This window comes from Mus caroli, chromosome 17 (genome assembly GCF_900094665.2).
Source record: "Mus caroli chromosome 17, CAROLI_EIJ_v1.1, whole genome shotgun sequence".
Lineage (NCBI taxonomy): Eukaryota > Metazoa > Chordata > Mammalia > Rodentia > Muridae > Mus > Mus caroli.
In genome coordinates this window covers 60,904,369-60,927,034 of record NC_034586.1, presented here as the reverse complement: position 1 = coordinate 60,927,034, position 22,666 = coordinate 60,904,369, and the positions used below count along the sequence as shown (strand labels likewise).

Sequence of the window (22,666 nt, the reverse complement as noted above, 5' to 3'; positions counted from 1 at the left end):
AATGCTAATAATCTGTATTTCCTCAGAGAAGGCAAGCCTGAGGACTGACACGTGCTAGTCACCATTCTACTACCCAGTCCAGCCCTAGGTTGCTTTTCTTTCTTTGAGACCAGGCCTTGGTTTAAAGTAGCAATCCCCCTGACTCAGTCTCTCAAGTAACTTGGGTTATAGTTATAAGTGTCTAAGTATCTAAGTGTATAAGTTATAAAGCAAAAGCCACACAAACACTTTTATGCATGATATTATTTCTCACCTATAATAGGAAGTAGCTGGCAGTAGTTGAAAATGTGATGTCAAAGCTTCCAGGAGTGAATAACTAAAAATGACCAAAGTGACCCCACCCCCACCCCATGGTTCTGACTTATGGAGGTTTTGGGAAACTCAAAATGGGGGAGGGGAGGGAGAAACTATTTCATAATTATAGGCTTTCCTGTGGTGAAAGGTCATTCTGTCACATGGAAGTCACGTTGGGCCCAGAATCATGCCTAGTGTTATTTTTCCATCTCTAGGGGACTTCCATGGATTGATTGGGAAGTGGCTTGATTACTCCCAAGAGCTCTGGGGAGAAAAAACTGACCATGACTCCTAACAGAGAAAAAAGGCAAAACTAGCAAAACATGAGTCGACATCATTCAATAAAAGCAAGATTAAGTTTAGACTGTGAAATCGAGAAATTGAACAATGGGTAGCTAAGAAATTCTGTGAGCATGCCTTTCCCCTATGACCTAAAAACAATCCACGCTCGTCAGCAGTCGGGGTCAGCTGGGGAAAGTCTGTATTCCTACCCGCATGAAAAGTCAAGGGTGTAACGTTCTCCTCCCCGGTTTGTTTCAGCCTAGGAACATCAGGACATGCAAGTGGGGAATCTATAAAGACTTTTCTGAGATGGTTGAAGCTACCGGAGTCACGGGTTACTTAGTAACTATGCTAATATTCTATTTTATAAACCCACACCTAAATACTAGATTGCTTCCAGGTCTTCAACATAAGGTTTATGGCTGATAATCTCATGACTAAGTCAGCTGCTAATGAAGAAGGAGGAGATGCAGAAAGATGAATGCCAACTTAGCAGATGAGAAGGCTTCACCATTCCCACCATCTGAAGGCAAACATGACATCGGAAGTCAGGCTGCAGGTACAGAGTCAATTTTAAAAGATTACACTGTCTCTAAACAACTCATAGTTCAGGAAGAAAGACAGAAGAAAAGTGTGACTTCACCAGCAAGCCTGTGTGTCTGATGGCTACGCTGCTCTCTTACCCTGAATGTTGTACAGGCGGACTTTGTGAGTAACGTGTTCGAGGAAGCAGGTCACATCTGAGTAGATCCTTCCACGTGTCACTCTGACAAAGGGCGGTCTTAGGGAAACATATGGCTGAAGAGGAAAGGACAGTTTCAGCAGAAACACATTGGTTTCTCAACTTTCCCAAGAAGAATTTAGGAATATTGTACAAAATGACAAATTCATACAGTTCAATATTCATAACCTGACATGAAAATCTAATAACTTATCAGAATACACAGGATATGAACAATGGATATAAGGCAAGATTTTTCTTCTTACATGAAATTATAGAGCCTGTATTTGCAAATGCTTACAATTTGATTGGCCTTAGATAATCTACAAATATTCTCCTCACAAACATTTCTAATCTATATTCTTCTATTGTCCATATAGTTATTTATTGGAATCCCAAGCCAGCACTTGTAAAGGTAGTAAGACAAAACTCAAAATGGGGGTGTGCTCAAATGTGGAGATGCTCAAAGAAGAGAAAATTGTGTCCGGATGTGGGCAGTGATGTTCACGGACCGTAGACTACTGTAAATCAGTTTCCTCACATTCGCTACATTTTCAAAATGTGCCAGACTGTGTGTATTGCTTCTATAGTCAGGAGTAGGGACAACTGTTTATTAAATCCCTAAAGAATAGAGAGAGGCAATCCAGTGAACAGGTTTCCCGACAAGGCTAAGTATGTCGGGTCGCTGTACATCCCCGTGAGCCACGTTGAGAAGACTCACTTTCTTCATGGAGAACGCACATCCTTTGTATCTTCCTATGTGAATTCCAGCTCTGACACATCTAACTTTCCAGTACAAACTGCCAACCTTTAATATGGGTAAATACAATTAAACAGTCCAGAGCTGATCCCTGTCCAAGGATAAACTAGGGAGACATCTCACCACGGCGCATGCCACAGCACCTGTGTCTCTGGCAGTTCCAGTACACATGCATAGTATGGGTCTCTGTGGCAGCACTCACCTGGCCCTGCCCGTCAGGCAGGAAGAGGTAGGCACCGCTCTTGTCCCTTTTGTTGGTGGTTCCGTACCACAGGAACTGGACCTTCAGGTCATGCTGTGTATTGTCTTCTTTCCTTCTCACTTTCTGAGGATCACAGAATAGGATAAACAAACAGCGACTTATTACTAAAGTGCCACCAGATGGAGTTGAGAATGAAAGCCAAGATATGTAGAGGCAGTAAGACAAAACTGAAAACAGGACTGTGAATAGGCTCAAAAAAAAAAAAAAGAAAAGAAAAGAAAAAGAGAAAAAGATAAAAGAAAAGAAAAAAGAAGAAAGAAAACAGTAAAAGGACAATAAAATCTACCTGGGTTGGTTAAAAATGCTCGAGGAAGGCCAGAGAGATGGCCCTGGAGTTAAGCCCAGTTGCTGCTCTTGCAGAGGACTTGGGTGTTCCCAGTGCCCATTTGGCAGCTCACTACCACTGACGACCCCAGTTTTTGGGAACCAGATGTCTTTTTATCCGTCTAAGACACCAGGCATCCAGGTGCATATATGCATGAAAGGAAAACATGCATTCACATAAAAAAAGTTTAAATGCTCATGTAAATTGAAAGGCTACAGTGGAAGGGCTAAGTTTAAGGGCAGCCTAGGCTTAATAATGAGTTCAAGGCAAGCCTGGGCTACATAGTCTCATCCTATCTCAGAAAAGAAACTGAGGAGTTGGAGTGAGACTAAAAATGCTGAAGTAGGCCCATCAGGTAAGAAATATTTGGTTAGCATCAACATTTCATAGTTGACCTCAGATTTTAAAGCCTTGAAGTTGGAACAAAGCACTGCCCTATACTTTAGCAAGGAATAAAGAACTTAGACCTCTGCTCAAATCTTCTGCAGAAGGAGACACAGTGTAACTGCCAATAGGCGTGGGTCAATTTGTTTTTAAAACACAGTAAAAGTGAACTAAAAATCAGAATTAAAATGTAAAAAAAAAAAAAAAAAAACAAACCTCACTTTGCATGATACCAGACAGGTCTTTTATTCTGTTGAACTGCTTCCACAGCTTCGATAAACACTTTCATCCACCACACTTAGCTAATGGGCAAGCAGCACTGCTGGCCACCGTGCTGTGACAGCAGGTGGCCACAGAAGTAGGCAGAAGCAGATCAACCCTGTCTCCCAGAGCTCTGCTGCCGCCCTCCTACCTAAGAGGGCCCTCCCCCTCTGCGCTGTCATGGACACAGAGTAAACGCAGTGAGATTTACGGCTGTCACAACTAATCAAACATACCTCCATCAGCCCAGATNGGTCAAACCAAATCGCCAGGAAGGAGTTCTCTATTGTTATGGCATCTCCAGCATCCGCCATGTTCTTCACGTGGAATATTCCATTTTCTGCTAGTCCATCATTATTATATAGGACATAATCAGCCAAGTGTGAGCTTGAACTTTGTGACTCTAAGATCTTAAACACTTTCAGTCCCAGTGGTGGTATATGAGCTAGAAAAGAGACCTTTCAAGACAGCAAAAGGGATCATATAGAAAAGTTATCTACGGAAGGTAAGACATTTACACTTGTGGTAAGACCATCAATCTTAGAAGGAGGACATACTGTTACTCTACAAATGCTCCAGTAACTTAGTGAGGTTGTTCAAGCCTCAGTCCAGCCAGGAATCCAATCACCCCAGGTTGGAAGGCTTCAAAGGCGTCCATGTTTGCATTCTCCCTATGAAACTATATGACCATCCTCCAAATGTCCCACAGTGTTCTCAACAGAGGTTGGGAGGGAGAAACAGTCCAGGCAGGGTAGGGCTTAAGGTAAATCATGTTTTTCTTCCTAATTTTCAGAAATCCTTTTGTAAAGTTATACTTCAGGATGTTAAAAGGATAAACACAGCTGTATAGCTAAGACAAAACTGAGTTTAGTCACTACCAGCCATCAGTGCTATCTTGGAGCTAGCAGATACTGAGCAAGGCCTGAAGGAGGCACAGTGTGATCTGGCTCCTGTCTTCCAAGAGCTGCTTGCTTCACTTTCGAGATGGGCTGCTGCCTGTAAAATTTGACCTGAGTTTGGACTTTACTTCCCATTTATATTTGCAGGACAATGATTATCTGAGATGCATCCGCAGGAATTTTTAAACAGCAGACATAACTCCCTCTTAAGTTGCCAGTTTATTACTGTGTTTCAATAACTCTTTACATAACCTCAGGACTCCAAATGCTTAACATCTCTAGTGATATGGGGTTCGTTTAAAAACTGCTTATCTAAGACACACACACACACACACACACACACACACACACACACACACGCGCGTGCATGCACATACACAAAGAGACCATACACAGAGAAACACAGAGACACAACACAGAGAAAGAGAGAGAAACGGAGAGGGAGAGAGAGATGGAGAGATTCTCTATTGATTCAGTCCAGTGTTTGATAATTAAATCTCAAAAAAAAAAAAGATATTTTAATGATCTTAGTTAAAGTCTCTCTCCTAGGATGTATTAAGTCACTATCATTATTTTAAAAATGTCAACTAACCAACATTATTATTAAGAACAGTGCCATTTATCTCAGTTCTATGTGTGTAATTATCATTGAGTTAAACATGAAAATTCTAAAATTTATTAGTTTATTATTTTAGAATCCAGTTAAAATATGCATACTTAAAAGGATACACATATTCCACTAGTAAAATATTACCTTTTAAAAATATTACTATTTTTCCTTGTATCACTTAGCCACCCAGTTACATCCTCTGGTATTAGACTTCACCCCATGATAGCTCAATGGCTGTGTTGTGGGTTATTATGCAGGTAAATGTTATGAATCCTGTTTTCTTTTTTCTCCCATCCGTTGCACAGTGTGTTACAGAAGCCGATGGCCATCACATACCTCATAGGCTGCTTGTGAAATTGTCCTCATGTCGTTCCAGACTGCACTGACTTGAACCTCCACCGGTTTTCCCGAATCAGACAGCACTTTCACTGTGGCGGAGTTTACCCGGATGGACACCACTGAATGCCGTTCTTGTTCAAAGGGATTGTAGACCACGAGGTACCTGCAGAGGCAGCTGTGTCAATACTGCAATCTCAAAATACTATTGTTTCTCTGACACTTCCTAAGGCTTCAGTTTCCAGCCATAGAAAATACATGGGGAAGCCATGCAGGGTAGCACACACCTTCAGTCACAGTGCTTAGGGGGTAGAGGCAGATGGCTCTCTGAGTTTGAGGCCAGCCTGGTCTACAGAGGAAATTTCAGGACAGTCAGGGTTACAGTGAGAAACTCTGCCTTAAAAAACAAATTTCAACCAAGCAAGCAACACCACCCACCCCCCAAAAAAATTCTCTGGGAAGAACGAAAAGGGCCATCCTGAGAGAACCCTCAAAGAAACAGACTACACACTACACCATACACGCAGCAAGAGAAGCATGTCCTAAGACGAGTCTGCTGATGCTTCGCTTTATATGCATAGTAAACATGTTCCATGTGCTCCAAATGACATCTAAGGATTACGTTAGTCACCTAAAGAAGCAGTACTCTGACACCCTGCTTCCTGGCGCCTTGCGTTGACTAAAAAAGCAAAACAAAACAAATCAAAATGACAACATAATTTGTCTTTGCAATTTAGGCATAATTAACTTCCAATAAAAATATGACACTCATTTTAGATGGGTAAAACATAGTAACTTGCATGATTATATATGCAAATCTCACAGTACACACACGTTTTTTATTGAGAGGGCCCAGGTTGCTATGCTCAAGAAACTTAGTTCTGGGATTAAAAACAAGTCTATTCAAAGTAAATCTACTTATAAGAAGGGCCAAATTTTTATGTTAAGTATACTACTCAGAAAAAAAAGTTTTGGTGGGGACTCAGCCAAACAAAGGAAAATTAAAACTATAATGGCAGTTTCTGTCAATATCTGCAAGAACATACAATTCTTAGTATAAACAAAGTTTGAACTGCAATCTTGAAGAATCTTTGACACCCAGCACAAGCACACTGTAGCTATCGTCCTATATTTCAATTATACAGGGTGGTTTCTGACATAACTGTTTGTAGCAGGTATCTGATGCCATTCGCCCTCCTTTTCCTTTTTCTCTCAATCTCTGGCATTTAAATCCTCCAGGAAGCACTAGCATCCTTTCTCTCCTTCCTATCCTAACTCTCCTAATGCTGTCTTGCAGGGTAGCAGAAACGCTGTATAGCAGCCTGACAGGACCGGTAAATCTGCATGACTCACAATTTTGCATTACAGTTCATTTACATTGTATTATCTCCAAATAAAGAAGTGTTTCCAAAAGGATGGAGGTTCCTGCTGTTCACTGATTCACCAGTGAATGTTTTTATGATCTAAAATGTTTTATTTTCCTAAAAACATGTTAAGTGCAGAAACATCAACAGATTAGTCAGACTGTGTCCATCTCCTCATTAACGTGAGCTCCACAGTGGTTCTGGGCTAGCTTCTATTTGTTGAGCCACATCTGAAAGTCACCATACATGCGTTTTCCTACACACCTTCATTTTCATACACATTACAAGCCACTCATTAAGGAATAAAGTCCCTAACAGAGCAAAACAAAGGACACAGGAAAAAAATGAAATAAAGATGATAAAGCACAAAGTCTATAAACCATTTCACATATAAATTGCTTAGCGGAAGACACATTTATGTCTTAAATACTATTTTAAAATACGGCAGGTGATATAATCAATTCTAAGAATGCCTCCAGCCCTGTAGGCCTTCCAGGTCTATGCACCGGGACACAAGGACCTCACTTGCAAGCCTGCATTCACTGACTCATTGGTATTCTATGCACATGGACAAGAGCAGATGAAAGAAGCTACCAGCCACAAACATATTGACAAAGAACACCAAGCATGCTAGCACTCATTAAAGCCCCATCTTGGCCTCTGAAGCAATTTTCAAGGACTGTCAGTGTCTCGCCTGGAGAGAGGTGTATCACAGACTTTTCAGACAAACTTTACAACTAATTTACACCCTCTCGAGGCCCCCTTGAGCTTTTGTTTTGTTCTGGCTCTTCTCTGATCATAAACACAGAAGGGCAATCACAGTGCCAGGATTTTGTGTCATCAGAGGGACTACGTTAGAGTCTAAGGAGCAGTGTGGGGAGAGCTGAGGGCCACATACTCCAGAGCACCCTAAATGAACAATTTACTACTAACATGTACAGTTTCAGAGGCATCCATCCAAAGCTAGACTGTGAAGAAGTGTATAGGCCTGGAGCAGAACCGGGAGTACACAGAGCTAATAGCCAAGCACAGTCCTTTCTACAGAAAAGTTGAAAAATGACTCACACTTAATTACAGTTTTAAGCATATATTTGCTTTTGTACCATATGAAATCACATTGTACAGTAGAGCTGCAAACTAAGTTTTTTTTTTGTTTCACTTAAGTAGATAATTAGTATTTGACCAGAATATGTTTCTACTGTATTGAATGATTATGTAATTATTGTGCCAAGAATCTATTAAAGAAACTAAATATGTAGAATATTAATGAGTAAAACGCAGGGATAAGAAAGTACTCTCTAACATAATTAGAGATTCACAGCATGCTGCTCAAGGACATCACAGGACAAATTTATCTGACATACATACAAACTCCTATTTGACATTTTAAGTGAAATACAGAGAATGCATAATCATGAATTATATTTCTTTTAAATAAGTAGACCCTCAAAATTAACTAAATTCTATGGCTATTGCCATGTTTTGGTGGCCAAGCAACCAACAAAATGGTAGCACCAAACTCTCAGCATGAGGTCTTTAAAAAAAAAAGTGTATCTCTGAGAATTCTGTGCAATCTGTTTCTGTAAGACACCAGCTAACAGTCAGAGAGCATGGGAAAAAAATCAAAGTAGAATGACATGGGTGCTTCCTCCCTCTTGGATAGCTTTCACAGTACCAGAAGGGGCTGTGCAGGCTACCAGGAGAGAACGGTTAGCACCAATCTCACCCTGGAACAAACCCTGCCAACTACACTGATAACCTGGCAAGGCGTGCAGACTGTGCGATAGTGGCTCGGACATCATAGCAGTAGAGTAAGCACGAGCTCTTCAAGTCCTGCTGTATGTGAACAACTTGAACAAGTTTCATTATCATGTCATATCATCACCTGCATACTTATCTCTACACTAACAAGAGTATTATTGATACTCTGGAAATGGGAAGGGTTTGATTCTCTTTTATGTAATTCCTAATTGAATAGGGACATTGTTTTATTAATAACTTTTCTCCAATTCTGTTCACATTAGCATTAGGTCCTTAGACACTATCTGTCACCAAGTCATGTCTGGCCTCTCAGGGCTTTGTGACTTGGTGTCATGGGCAATTATTTCAATTCTTTACTAGAACAGCTCATCTCAGGAAAAAAGAGCACTCATTTGTTACCTGTCAATCAAATTACAAAACAGAAGAATAATGGATTTCAGCAAGGAGAAAAATAATGAAAGGCCACTCAAATGGTCGCGTCAATCTGGGGACTAATAGAGGAGCCAGAATGTCACTGCCCAGAGGGGTCTGTCCTGGAAAGCCCACTGAGAACAGAGGTCTTCAGCGCTCTTTCACCCTCTGAGTGGAATAACTGACATCGTGTCATAAGGACACCTGCAGCAATCACTGAGTCCTTCCCATGGCCCAAACAATCAGGGCCTAGTAAGTATTGTGTGTAGTACTCCTTCTGCGTAGGACAGTCGTCAGGACGGGGTGGAGCCCTGGCCAGCTCAGCGCTCCATCTGTCTCTAAAGGTGGGTTCCGGCAGGTAGGCATGCCACCAAGACCTACCCAGCTATAGAGCTGCCGTAAGCAAGCTCACGGAGAGTCATTGTGGGGAAACTTGGGGTGAACAAAGAGTGAGTTACATTTCAAGCATATTACAGCTGTAAAAGAAAACTTATCAACAAAAAAGAACAAGACAATCCTTGCAAGATGTGCTTACAGCACTGCATGTAGTAAACCATAACAGGATGGAGGAGACAGTTTAAAACACGACATATTTTTATGACTGTGTAAGGAAGATTAAAGTAGAAAAGTCCTCGGTACATGCAAATTAAGAATATTTTAGCAAATGCAAGAAGGGTCTATAAAAAAAATGTCAATTTTAACTTGCTATGTGTACCATAGCCTGGCTTGGAAAAATGTTTAGTAGATAGCTGGTTAAGAAATAATGTAGAAAATTTTCAATCATAAGATTTATCATTTATAAAGAATACCTACTAGTGTGGGGCTTTATAATTTTGTCAGTGCTTTTTATTTTGATTATTTTTATTCCTCAAAATATACAAATATAGGTAATCAAGTCCTCTGTGAAAATGAGGAAAATGACGGACCCATCCAGGGTCCCAGAGAGTGTTAGGAACAAACAAAAGACAGGAACTCATTTTCCGTGATTCTTAACAGCGGCAGCACAAGAACATATTCATCTTCTCTAAATCTAATTAGTGAGACATAATCTAAAGAACAGAGTTCAATATTCAGAACTCTGTATGGAAATACATCCATTAATACATTAACATGGAAAATTCTAGATGTGAACTCCTTTTACATTCTATCTCATTTTCTAGGAGAATAAAATGTTACTAGAAAAGGAAAGATATTAAAAACAAAGGCGGTCTTATGGAGATGTCAGGCTTTAGAAACCCGTGCTGTGACTCCTAGGATCTGGGAGTCACAGGGCAAATTCCCACTGTGGGAATTAGGTGATTGCATTTCTTCAAGATATAGTAAAATGAAGAGGCAAGGTTACTGTGACGAGTGAAATGGGGAAATACTTAGAAACCCACCGTGCTAACAGCTGACACAGAGTGAGCCTGATCATGACTCGTTTCTCCATCACTTTCATCCCGGTCACGGTTGCCCATCAAAGATCCTGGTCATCATCATACCCGATGGAGCAATCGTCCCAACATACTGCACCTCTACAACTCGTGTGTGTGTGTGTGTGTGTGTGTGTGCGTACGTGGCTGTGAGTGTGTAAGTATGTACACATGGGTGCTTGAGCATGTGTGTGTGTAAATCCAGACAAAAGAAGTGGTGACAAGTTGGCAGTCACTGACACACTGGTGTTGATGATGGGAGATCCATGCACTAGCGCAGAAGATGGGCACATGCAAAGTAACCACACAGGTTATAAATAAAGTAAGAGGGAGGGAGAGAAAGAGATGGATGGTGTATGAGTGGCTACAAACATATAAATGTGAACACAGAGTCCCTGACATGGAAGAACCATCTAACAAGAGAGGGGGGAAACTCAAGCAGACTGATATCCAATATCAAATCAGGCAAAACTATGCATCTTTCCGTCATATGTAACATGAACAGACCGAGAATAGTTAGGGTGATTAAAAAGTAAGCGGGTGAACAATCAACTGTTTTACAAATTCCTTTGGTGCCAAACTGAGTAGACTGTAAAGTTGACAAAATTTCACTGAGAGAAATACAAAGAGAGAAAACAAAAAATAATGTAGAACCCCTCCTAAATTAGTGAATCTTATTCAATGTCAACATTAACATACTGATTTCTGTTGGATTTTAAATATTAAAGTAGGACCTACACAGCAAGAGTTAGAAAGCTAGATTAAAAAAGAGATGAAGCCCTTTAGCCTCGATTCAGCACACTCCAGGTTACAGTGATAGCATCCAGTTTCAGCTCATTGTCTAACACTCAGTACAAATTAGGAGGCATCCCTAAAGACAAAGCCATGTGACTAAACATTAAGAAAAAAAAAATGACTACAAGTACCTATGACCCAAATTTTGGTGTAAGCTGGTAACTTTAACATATCTACGAGACATCCAAGAAAACACATGAATAAGGCACTTGAGAAAATAGAAAATTCCACACAGTCATCAATACATTACAGGAAACAAGATTCCAAAAGGATAAATGTGCAGGCTGAGCACAGCATACAATTCTGGCCCTAGAGTGAGCTATGTCGAGAGAGTGACACAAAGCATCCAAGTGGAGGTACAGACAGAACAGGAAAGTAGGTGGCAAAGAATGAAGGACACAAGAAATCACTGAGGGGAACAAGCAGACTGCAAAGAAAGGAAACCCACACATTACAGAATAGAATTACCTGTGTGCCCCCCAGTACATATGACAGGCCATGCTGTCCTCTGTCTGTTTGCCAAACACATACAATACACATGATAGGCCATGTTGTCCTCTGTGCACCCCAACAGAGTCCACATGATAAGCCACATTGTCCTCTCAAACCTCAGAATCCTTCAAAGCAGCCAGTGAGATCAAGACAATAGTGTCAAATCAAACAGGCAAAATTAAGCCCATCAGCAACATATTCGAGACAAAAAGAGTAATATTTAAAGTGGTTAATAATAGTAATAAGCCCACTAACTTTGTCATCAGTATTAAGAAAAAAATTCTCTAGAAAATTAAAGGATGATTAGACAGAAATTGAGACTTTCAGTTGCCATCAAACTTGTACTAAATGAAATGCAAATCCCTCAAGCAGAGGAATAAAAATAATCTTGGGGAGACATGGAACTGTAGACAATTAAAAGGAAAAGCAGAGCATAAAGGGAGGCAAGCGGAAATCTGCTGTACAAAAGCTGTAAGTTGAGCTGGACCACACTAAACCCTCCATGCTTCCACATGATAAGCACTAATATCACAATGAAATTATCTGTAGCCATGAGTTGGGATGGGAAATGCAATTAGAATCAATGCAATTAAATCCAAGCTCCTGGAGTGGGGAGATTACCTCAGACTTCAGCTGGGCCAACACACCCCCACAAGGGCCCTTACAGGAGTGTGGGCAATGGAAGCAGCTGCATGGAGACAGGCACAGGGAAGCTGTGAGGAGGAGACAGGCACAGGAAGGCTGTGAGGAAGAGGAGGAGGAGAGAGGCACAGGGAGGCTGTGAGGAGGGAGACAGGCACAGGAAGGCTGTGAGGAGGGAGACAGGCACAGGGAGGATGTGAGGAGGAGACAGGCACAGGGAGGATCTGAGGAGGAGACAGGCACAGGGAGGCTGTGAGGAGATGACAGGCACAGGGAGGCTGTGAGGAGGAGACAGGCACAGGGAGGCTATGAGGAGGAAATAGGCACAAGGAGGCTATGAGGAGATGACAGGCACAAGGAGGCTGTGAGGAGAAGACAGGCAGAGGGAGGCTTTGAGGAGGGGGAGGCAGGCACAGGGAGGCTATGAGGAGATGACAGGCACAAGGAGGCTGTGAGGAGGAGAAGACAGGCAGAGGGAGGCTTTGAGGAGGGGGAGGCAGGCAGAGGGAGGCTGTGAGGAGGAGGAGAGAGGCATAGGGAGGCTATGAGGAGGCAGAGACAGGCACAGGGAGGCTGTGAGGAGGGACACAAGATACTGGAAGTCTCTCTCCTTCAGGGCTGTCAGAAGCAATGTCAAAAATTAAGTCTATAAAAAAATAGAACATGGAGGAAGTTTCCCAAAATTTTAGCAAGAGCTATGTTCAGGAGGAAGCATTACAGCCATTGGTTTTGTTTGCTTGTTGCTCTTCTGGTTTTTTTGTTTGTTTGTTTTGTTTTTGTTGTTTTTATTTTCACCTTTCTTTTTTTTTTTTTTTTTTTTTTTTTTTTTTTTTTTTTTTTTTTTTTTTTTTTTTTTTTTTTTTTTTTTTTTTTTTTTTCCCTTTTTTTTTTTTTTTTTTTTTTTTTGAGATTGTCTCTGAGAGTTGTTTTATTGAAGATCAGCAGAGAAGGGAAGAAGCCTTCTTCCCACCTGCACTCGATCCCAGTCAGACTGGGATCCTGCCCTCTTTGGACCCTGCTTCATCCTTCCAGCCCAGCGTGCTCCAGTGTCTAGACACCCGGAGATATTTTCACCTTTCTTATAGCTCATATTTATAAGGATGAGAATAAGAAAAGTCAGGAAAAATGTACTTTGAAAATAGTCTTTCCCTTTTAATCTAGTAAACCCTACTTTTAGAAACATAAGGAGAAAAACAGAATTAGAGATTAATAGGCAAAACCAAAGTTATGTTATACATGAACAATGGAAATATTTTAAGTGCTATCCTAAGTATTGAATTTCTTTTTTAAGTTGCATGATGGTTGAAAGTGAGAGATATAGTTAGTAATACACAGCAGGCTTATGGGTAATAGCATTATGGGTAACAGCATCAGTAACCCTAACGTTCTTGGCGTGGAAGCTTCTGCTTTCTTTGGAAAGTCAGTAAGTATGTCAAATGATGTTCTGTTGGAGCACACAGGTGAATGGATGTTTTGCTAAAGCAGATATGTGAAAGGACACATGATGTTAAGAAGGAACATAAATATAACCCAACAGATGGTGAACAACACAGTATGGTATTGGTGCGGCTTGCCATTCCTTATTGGTCATTGTTTGTTGTGACTTCAGAGAAAGAAACGCACCAAAAAGCTTTATTGCTATAGACCCTTGTTTTTCATCAGGCTATATTTGTCAAGGAATCCAAAGTGTTCTAAGATTCATCTCTGCTTCTTTTATCTTCTTATAATGGATTTGTAGAAGTAGTAATGACTAGATTAAAAGGCATTTAATAATTATTTTTCTTAACTTTATAATTTGCCTAATTATAAATATTATTTATTATTGCCTAATTATAAATATTATAATTTAATTATAATTGAATATTATAATTTAATTATAATTGAATATTATAATTTATAAAATTATAAATATTAGTTATGAGAAGAGTATAAAGTATTTTAAGAATGGATCACAATGCCACGTTCTGAGAATAGCTATTGCTGACCTACACCTGCCAAGGGTCCCCAAGTTCGTTCAAGTGTTTGTGTTTGTCTCTGTTCAGTTTTCACCAGCCTGTCCTGACCTCTCTGAACTATCTGCTTGTTCTTCTTGCTTCAACTTAAGGGTTGAACCCACAAATCATCCCATCACCTCCTCATAAGGAGACGTAGATATTAAAAATAAAAACTTGACCTTGTTGAGGTAGGGGAGCATATCTCATTTGGGCAGTGTGTTTGTATAGCATGCATAAAACTATGGATTTAGTCCTCAGCATCATTCCACCCAGGTCTGGCAGTGCATGTCTTTATCAGCAACGCTGCATCGGTGTGGAGGTGCATGGATCAGAAACTGAAGGTCATTGTTGGTTACATGATACACTTGAGGCCAGTCCCGGATGCACTAAACTCTCTCCGGATAGAAAATGGAAAGTTGTCCCTGGTAAGCCTTCCACTTAGCCACCATCATGTGCATACGCCCCCTGTGAGTTCCCTGTATGCTTTATTGGTCCACCCTACTGCATGGAGTCCAGTGATACTGGATGCCCCTGACCTGAGAAAATGTCCTTTTCATTTATTGTGCTCTTGTTTTTACCTAGAGCAGATACCCACTTGGTTTCACCCCTTCCTCCTCATCCTCTTTAAAACACTTGCTTGTTTTTGTCACTGAAATGTTAAAGTACTTGGGGGTTGTGTCCTCAGCACAGAGACACCAACTACAGCCTCAGAATCCTGTCATTCTTCCCACCCCTCTTTAACCTCAGCCCCAGCAAAGATTCTTCAGTGCAGCAACCCCAGTAGGTGTAGGACTGGGTACAGATGCCATGGGTGACATCCCGTCAACCCTACGTATCCCAAGACATGCAACAAGTGAGATGGAAGTTTGAGAAACTTGACACTTGTTAGCGGCCATGTTGGACCAGAATCTGCCCCTCAGTGTCTTGTTCGTTGCAGGCTCTGACAGTTAAGATCTGACACCCACCGCAGTGTTACACAAATGATGGGGATGAGAAATGTGATCCTAATGTGCAGCAAAAGAATGCAACGTGAGAGAACTGTGCATCAGCCCTCAGCCAGGCCACGCACACTGCAGGGCTTCTACACATCCTAAAAACCATCTCCAAAAGGATGCATGTGAGCCAAGCTGAACCGGCACGGAATCATGACACTGCCATGAGTAAAAACAGACTAAAGGATGCTTATTACTTTACCCAGGGCACAGCAGTAGGAGAAAGAAAACATTAAAAGTATAAATATTCCTTCTTAAGTACTGTAACTCTTTTGATACTAAATCAATTAAAAAGAAAACAGACAGAAAAATTATATTTAATTTAGCTGATCCCAAGAGTGTTGTCACCAATCAAGTTGCTTTTACTCTAAAGAGTTTTGCCTAAAACAAAAATACCATCTGTTTCACCTAAAACATTAAGATGTTCTATTTTCTTGTCAACTCAGAATCACATCTGTAGTCATTTCCAGAAATGACAGCAAAAGACATTATATTTATGGGTGACTGCATAAGAAATGATTTTTCAGTCAGAATGTAATTTTCATCTACTGGAAGAAAATTTCATTTCTCTGATGAGTCAATGCTGTAAGTCTGGAAGAACATACGGTACATAAACAATGATTTCCCAAATAAAAACCATAGCAGTTAACACAGTAAGATAAGTTGTTCTCTTGTTAAAGACAGAGTTCATAGTCACTTGTATATATCTCTGTTGATGAACGACATCCAGCATCTACATTTCCAGGTGAACAGAGGAGAAAACAATGTTTTATTATCTGTCTTCCTATCAGTGAATCATCATCACACATCAAACACAATGGTTTCTCATCTCACAAACAGTATTAGAAACAACCCCAGTCCTGGAAAAGAATCCTTCCCGTGTTCTCCAGGACACTGTTGGAGGAAGACACAGGACACCAAAGACACATCACCACATTTCAAGGAACACACACTCCGCGTTGCAGCGCACGAGAGACACATTCTGAAGAAAGACATCACTGCCCAGCTACTCGGCTGACCATGAGTCCCAGGGGTGTCTGCCCAAGTGGCCCAGTTTTATATATAATATTCTTGCCTAAAAAATAAGTCCAATAAGGATGGACTGTGTGAGTCAAAGACTCTATTTATTTAAGTTTGTTTGTTTGTTTATCACAGAGAGTTGTAAAGCGCTCTGAAGTCCTAGATAGGCTTGAAGCCCTCCCTGACTCTTTCAGGACAAGGAAACCTCCACTAAACTTCTTCTCCTTGTTCCCATCATGGTGCATGCTTTATTAACTAACGTGCATTTAGAAGGAAAGAGACAGACCACCTGGTTCAGAGGAATGGAAGACCTGAAAAAAATGCCACATCACTTCTCTCTAAGGTCCTAACTGCTTTCTCTAATAGCTTTTATGTTCACAACTCCAGCAGGCCTGAGGGACACCTGAAGGAATCCCCAAGAAGGTGGAAACTGGATCTGAAACTAAGTGTGTGAGAAGCCAGAACAAAATGAATGGCGGTGTGATCTGTTACATCATTTAACTCTTACTCTCCCCTGAAAAGCGCTTAAAATCATGCATATTCCATATAACTAAAGTGCTTGAAGTACCGATATAACTAGTGAATAAAAGACGGTCCAGTATAGCAGAAATGGAAGCAGTCATCATTTAGAGCACCCGGCAGACACACCAAACTCAGTACTAGCAGCTCTGACACTCGTGACTTCCTTAATATCACAAATTCTGAGCATCCTAAAAATAGATATTACCACAGTCTTGGCTTCACTGTGTGTGGTATTTATGCTTATCTGACTACATATCATGAAGGATCACAATATTTCATAGTACCACATATACAGGTGGATATTTTCCCTCCATGTCTTCACTCCACTGATGATGACTATTAATGGGAGGATACACAATGCGGTGACCCCCAACTAGCCAATTTAATTTCATCAGAACAACCGCATAACTAAAATGTACTGTGTACAAATTTAATTAATTATAAAATAATCGGATAATAAACTAGAACTGCATGGCTAGTTAAGAAAGTTTGATTCAAAATATAATAAAGGACAATTAGGATACAAACTAAGCAGGCTACTTGGCAGGGAGTCTGTGAACTTAACTGCTTTGCCACCACATTTCAAGGAATAAAACTTGAAGCCACCGTTTTAATGTAATCCATCTAATTACTTCCACAAGTAAAAGCTAAATAATTTGGTCCAAGGAACAAAATCACAGCGGACTAATTATAAAACCTCAGGGGTGAGCCTGGGAATGCAAGAGACAGTGACAAAAGGCGCAACCCAACCCAGATGGCGTCCCACAGAAGCTCCAAGCAGGCGGTGCACACTGCACATCTCTTAAAACCAACGTGAGACAATAGCCCACCAAGACATGCTCCCTTCAAACTTTCATATGACAGTTAAAATGTATATAATTCACAACTGCATTGTTTGAGGTGCTATGTCATTAAACATTAAACTGTCTGATGAGAGAAGAAACGTCATTCCAGGAATTGCAACGGTGGAACAAGAAAAGAAAAACTGAGCAATGAGTTCTGATAATGAACCAGCTTGAGGGCACCAAGGACAGATGCAAGGCTTGAGGGTCAAGGCTGGCGTGTCGCATGCTTAGAAACTGTGGTGTGGCAGAGTCGGCTTAGCTTGGCTGGCCATACCTCTGCAGTCACAAGGTGTTCAATGGGTTTTAAAGGCCCCAAATTTCAGATGGAGAGAAAAGTCCAAACAGGACAGCTAGGAGCATAGTTAGAACTCAGCACAACTCACAACCACTAAGGTGTACACTGTGGCTGTCACTGTGTTCATCAAGGTTTTAATTTCCCAAAGCCATTAGTCTACTCTTACTGATATCTCATCTATAAAATCTAAAAGGCTCTAGGGAAAGAAAAAAGTCAGAGTTTTCATAACTCATTTGGTGCAAAAACCTACAATGAACTCACACAATGCAATGCAGCATCCTTGTCATAGTTGATTTGAACATTCAGAAATGTTAGTAGAATCTGCAGTTTATTCCATGGATACACACTACTTTCCTAAACTCATCATCAACAACAACAACAGCAAAAGTCCCTTACAAATATCTCTCTTTCTGAAGGCTCAGGTAAGACAATGGAGTCTGGCTTTCACCAGCATTCCACATTGTAGATCCTATTTCAGAGGCTACAACAACAAAGACACTGTGTAGATTCTGGGGGAGTAACACTCAAGAATCTAAAGGGTCAAGCAAACACGCTACAGAAAGAATGCCAGGCAGACTTTTCCCCGAAATGATGACAGTGCGCAAGGAGAAACCCTATCTCTCCATGGTCCTAGCGCTAAGAAACTGTCTACACATTCAATTGTCTTAATCCATGAATACCCCAAGTCCCAGGAGGAGAGATTTAGTCGTATTTCACTGGCTTGTACCTTTTATCTTTACTGATTCTTAAATTTTCAAGATCCAATTATGTCTTGGTTTTGGAATAAAAATGAAATCTCTCACCTCCATTAATAAGTTTTTAATATTATTTTTCTACCTAACCAATGTCTTGGAGGTCAAAGCTTTAAGATGTTTCTAGCTTACAGAAAAACCTCATTTACTAAACATATCCAATGGTGTACAATAGAGGACTCTCCATTAACTCTCCGGTTAATAGTGCCGGGGTAAAAACAGCCAATATAGATGGCAGCTACCATTTGATCTGGTTAACAAGCCTGAGTAGCAACAGCAGCTGCCGACCCTATGGCAATTACCGATGAATAGAAAACCAATTTGCTTGAAGTTGGCAACAGTTCTATTTAGGAAAAAAAATCCAAACCCTATGAAAATGTTGGTAAGAATGCAGTTCAGTGGTAGATAGGCCACTTGCCTGGCATGTACAGATCCTTCCTGCTGTGAACCTCCCTCATAGGACGAATCAGCTTCTTTCAGGGATAACACTGACGTTTCTGTTACCGTGTCTGGACACAGTGCAAAATAAAGCACTGCACTTACAAGGAGCAGTATCAGGTCACAAAGGGAAACCAATAAACACCAAAACCATAATCTAAGGTGACACTGACTCCAAAATGGCTGTACTATTTTAAACGTCATTGTGAAACGCCTTACATTCTGAGACTGGAACTTCTGCTGGACCTCGGGATCTCAGAGCCAGAGTAATTAACATACCTTGAGGTCACTTGGGACTTAAAACTGATGCTATTGTGTTCTCCAATTGTTCGTTAAATCTGCTTTGAAGACAATGTAATGGAGACTGGAGGGATGCTCGCTGTCAAGAGTGGAAGCTGCTCTCCCAGGACCAGGGTTTGATTCCTAGCACCCACATGGCAGCTCATGACCATGTGTAACTCTGGTCCCAGGGCATCTGTCAGTTCTTCTGGCCTCAGAGAGTACTGTACGCAGGTGGTGTGCAGATATACATGCAGGGAAAACCCCATACTTACAGGATAAAGAGACAAATAAAATGAAACAAAATGATTTTTAAAAGAGGAAAACAATGTAACCATCAATCCTACTTGCTTTAGCTTTCCCATGTGATCAACATTTTCAATCTAAACTAATGCCCCTGACCCAGAGAGAGAGAGAGAGAGAGAGAGAGAGAGAGAGAGAGAGAGAGAGAGAGTAAGTAATTTGCTGAAAATAGCGAATACAGAAGTTGAAAGCTACTTTCTAAAGTCTACCATAAAAGCTGTCATTTATGGTTGATAAACAATGTCTGGTTAGCTGGGATCACTTACAGTCAGTCACTTAGTGTCTTGTAAAACTGTTAGAGCTTTCTCTAAAGTGTCCTGTCCCTTCCCCCATGAGATGCTTTCTGTGCTGCTCAACAAAAAGAGTGAAGCCTGTGTACAGACACACGGAAACAGACAGACAGACAGACAGACAGACACACCCCCCACACACACACACACACACTACTCACAGACAGAGACACCCCCTACAGAACAGACACAGACAGGACTGACAGACACAGGGACAGACTGACAGATTCACAGGACAGCCTTCAGAATGGCACAGATTCAGTCTCACGCTGAAGTCAGATGACAGAGGAATCTAGGAGCAGGAAGCCTGGAATTTAATCTGGATTTGCACTTTGGGTAAATCCTCCAAGAGGAAGACGATTTAGTTTACAGACAAGTTTTGCATAGTCAAATAACATGTGTAACTTTTTTCTAATATTTTACCATTCCCATTTCCAAGGTTTAGTCACTAACTTAGTAAACATTTCCTATTTCCTAAGTAGACCTTACCTAGTTAACTGTTCATAGTTCCTTTAACTTAAATACATCATCTTTTTCCTCTCTAAGGAATTTTAAAGAAAAACTTGATCAAATTGTAAGTTAAAACCTCAGAATTTACTACTTTCATATTGTTCTTTTATTATAAAATGCTATTATGGTAATGTAAGATTGTTACGTTTCTGTAACATTCTGCAAAGGCTGGGATTTGATCAGCCCCTTCTCACTGACGGAGGCCTTATACCTTGCAAGGTGTTTGTTCCCGTCACCACACAGCACCGAGAGGCAAACCCTGTCCACTAGAAGTCAGCTCATCTCCACACCTGATATTTGGCTGGACTCATTCCCTCCAGTGCACTTCATAGATAAAATGGCCTGGCACACACTGCAGGACCACTTTCCTCATTGACTACTGGTGACAATAATGAAACAGCTTCCTTGTCAAGGCTTTCAGAGAGTCTCTTCAGAGGGGCATCACGACTGTGGTGCTCCACGGAGGAGGGATGTCAAAGAAAGCTTCCACATGATGTTAACAACTAAGCTGTGTTCTAAAAGACATGGGGCCAATGTGGCCAAGCTAGATGGGAAGGGTTTCAGGTGGCGGTGGTCTAGTTTTGTTTCTGAGCAGCAAGGACCCAGAGGTAATTGAAAGGCTTCTCTGCAGACAAAATAAGCCAATTTGAGCCAAATTAAAAGGCAAGATTTTGGGGGTCAGTTCTTAGGTGAATTCACTGATCTCATAGGAGGAGGTCAGAGAATTGCCTTACAGACATGGAGGTGTGTGTGTGTGTGTGTGTGTGTGTGTGTGTGTATGTGTGTGTGTGACACAGGAAGAAAGAAATGCAGAGAGGCAAACAGGGTGGGGGAATTCAAAGTGCTACCGGAGGTGAGGAAGCCCAGTCTCTGGGCTGGAAAATTCAGGGTAAAGGACTGGGTATGTCAGCCATACCCTGTAATAGGTAGGGACTGAGGGATGCTGGGAGAACCCAGAGGCCAGGTCCACTTTGATACATTAAATAGGCACCTTAGCCATTTCTCCTATAACAATATAGCATCTCTGAAAATTAACAGTTACTAAGAGCATGCAGCAGATAGGGCAGGCTAGATTGGAAAGCAATTCTAGAAAGTGCAGACATAAGTCATGCCAAATACTCTACAGTTTATACTTAGGGCAATGGAAAAATATAGGTTTTGAACTCAGGCATTAGCATACAATTATACTTGCTAGTTACGTGTTAAGACTTATGCTACTATGTTCATACATAGCATTTCATCTTGACCATTCAACAATATGTTTCAGTCACCCAGATAGTAGCAGCGGAGTAATGACATTCAATGTAGAGAGGAAGAGTTCAGTGACAAGACTGAGACCTGTTTAGAGGTCTCAGAGCTACTGTGCATCTGCAGACAAGCTGAAACTGAAAGGCTGGGCGTAGTGAAGACCTTTATGGTAGAAATCAATAAACATCTGAACGAAAGGAACCACTCATCAACACTGTAATAGATGGTTACTCTGAACTTCAAAGAGCGTGGAACCACAGAACATGTTCAAATGGGAAAAAGGAGTACTGTTTCAACATGTCGAGACGCACGTGTTACTTACTGTATCACACTCCAATCACCTAACGGCTGTGTGTGTGCATGTATGCATATGTGTATGTGTGCACATGGGAGCATATGCAGGTGTGTGTGTGTGTGTGTGTGTGTGTGTGTGCAAGACTCAAAGTTTTCCCAGCAGAGAAGTCAACAGTGAGCTGTGACATAAATGAAAGCAATTACACAGGGCACATTGCTCTGCCACCGGCGTCACTCTGCCAACTTCCTGAGGCAAAACCATCTCTGAAGGAACTGTACATGCTTCAGAAGGACGACCTGAAGCTGCGGGCAGACCTATGGCACAGTAAGTAAACTTGCTCAATTCTTTAAAAGTTCTATGAAAAGCGTATATAGACATCTACCCCCACCCCCAGTTTGGCAACAAAATAAATATACATTAATTCTTTTTCACTTCTCACTTTATTTCCAATGCCCTTTCAATTTATTTATGTAATTTAATTTATACATATACATTTTTTTCTTTGAGAAGTGCACACATACACACAGTATTTTTCAACTACGTATCCCTTCTCTTCCCTGACTCTTCCCAGATACAGAGGCTACCCATATATAATTATAAGTATGGGGCCTTCCACTACAGCATGGCCAACCTACCAGGGACAGACCATTAACACCAAGGAAACTAACTCTCCTTTCTCAAACAGCCATTAACTGAGTTGACAATCAAGAACTATCCTAAAATTAATTGTTAAAAGTGGAAGGGCATGTTTCATGTTGTGATATGTGAAAGTAACTTTTTATTGCCTTCCAGTGAGAACTGTAACTTTGAGGGGCTGCTGACAGAGCTTAATGACAAGGGTTGTCTAATATGCACGAGGCCCTAGGTTTAAT

At 41.0% G+C, this 22,666-nt stretch overlaps 1 protein-coding gene across 2 annotated transcripts in view; it reads right to left on the bottom strand.

Moving 5' to 3' along the window:
• Positions 1 to 22,666, bottom strand: part of Man2a1 (mannosidase alpha class 2A member 1) — a 157,114-nt gene that overhangs the window by 39,943 nt on the left and 94,505 nt on the right. The window contains exons 13-17 of one of the 2 annotated variants that reach the window (XM_029471006.1): positions 5,766 to 5,813; positions 5,135 to 5,300; positions 3,526 to 3,747; positions 2,260 to 2,382; positions 1,260 to 1,374 (exon numbers count right to left, since the gene is read on the bottom strand). In XM_029471006.1, coding sequence (XP_029326866.1) covers positions 1,260 to 1,374; positions 2,260 to 2,382; positions 3,526 to 3,747; positions 5,135 to 5,300; positions 5,766 to 5,813 — 674 coding nt within the window. The remainder of the gene's footprint in view (positions 1 to 1,259; positions 1,375 to 2,259; positions 2,383 to 3,525; positions 3,748 to 5,134; positions 5,301 to 5,765; positions 5,814 to 22,666) is intronic. The other variant, XM_021185720.2, reaches the window with a different exon arrangement.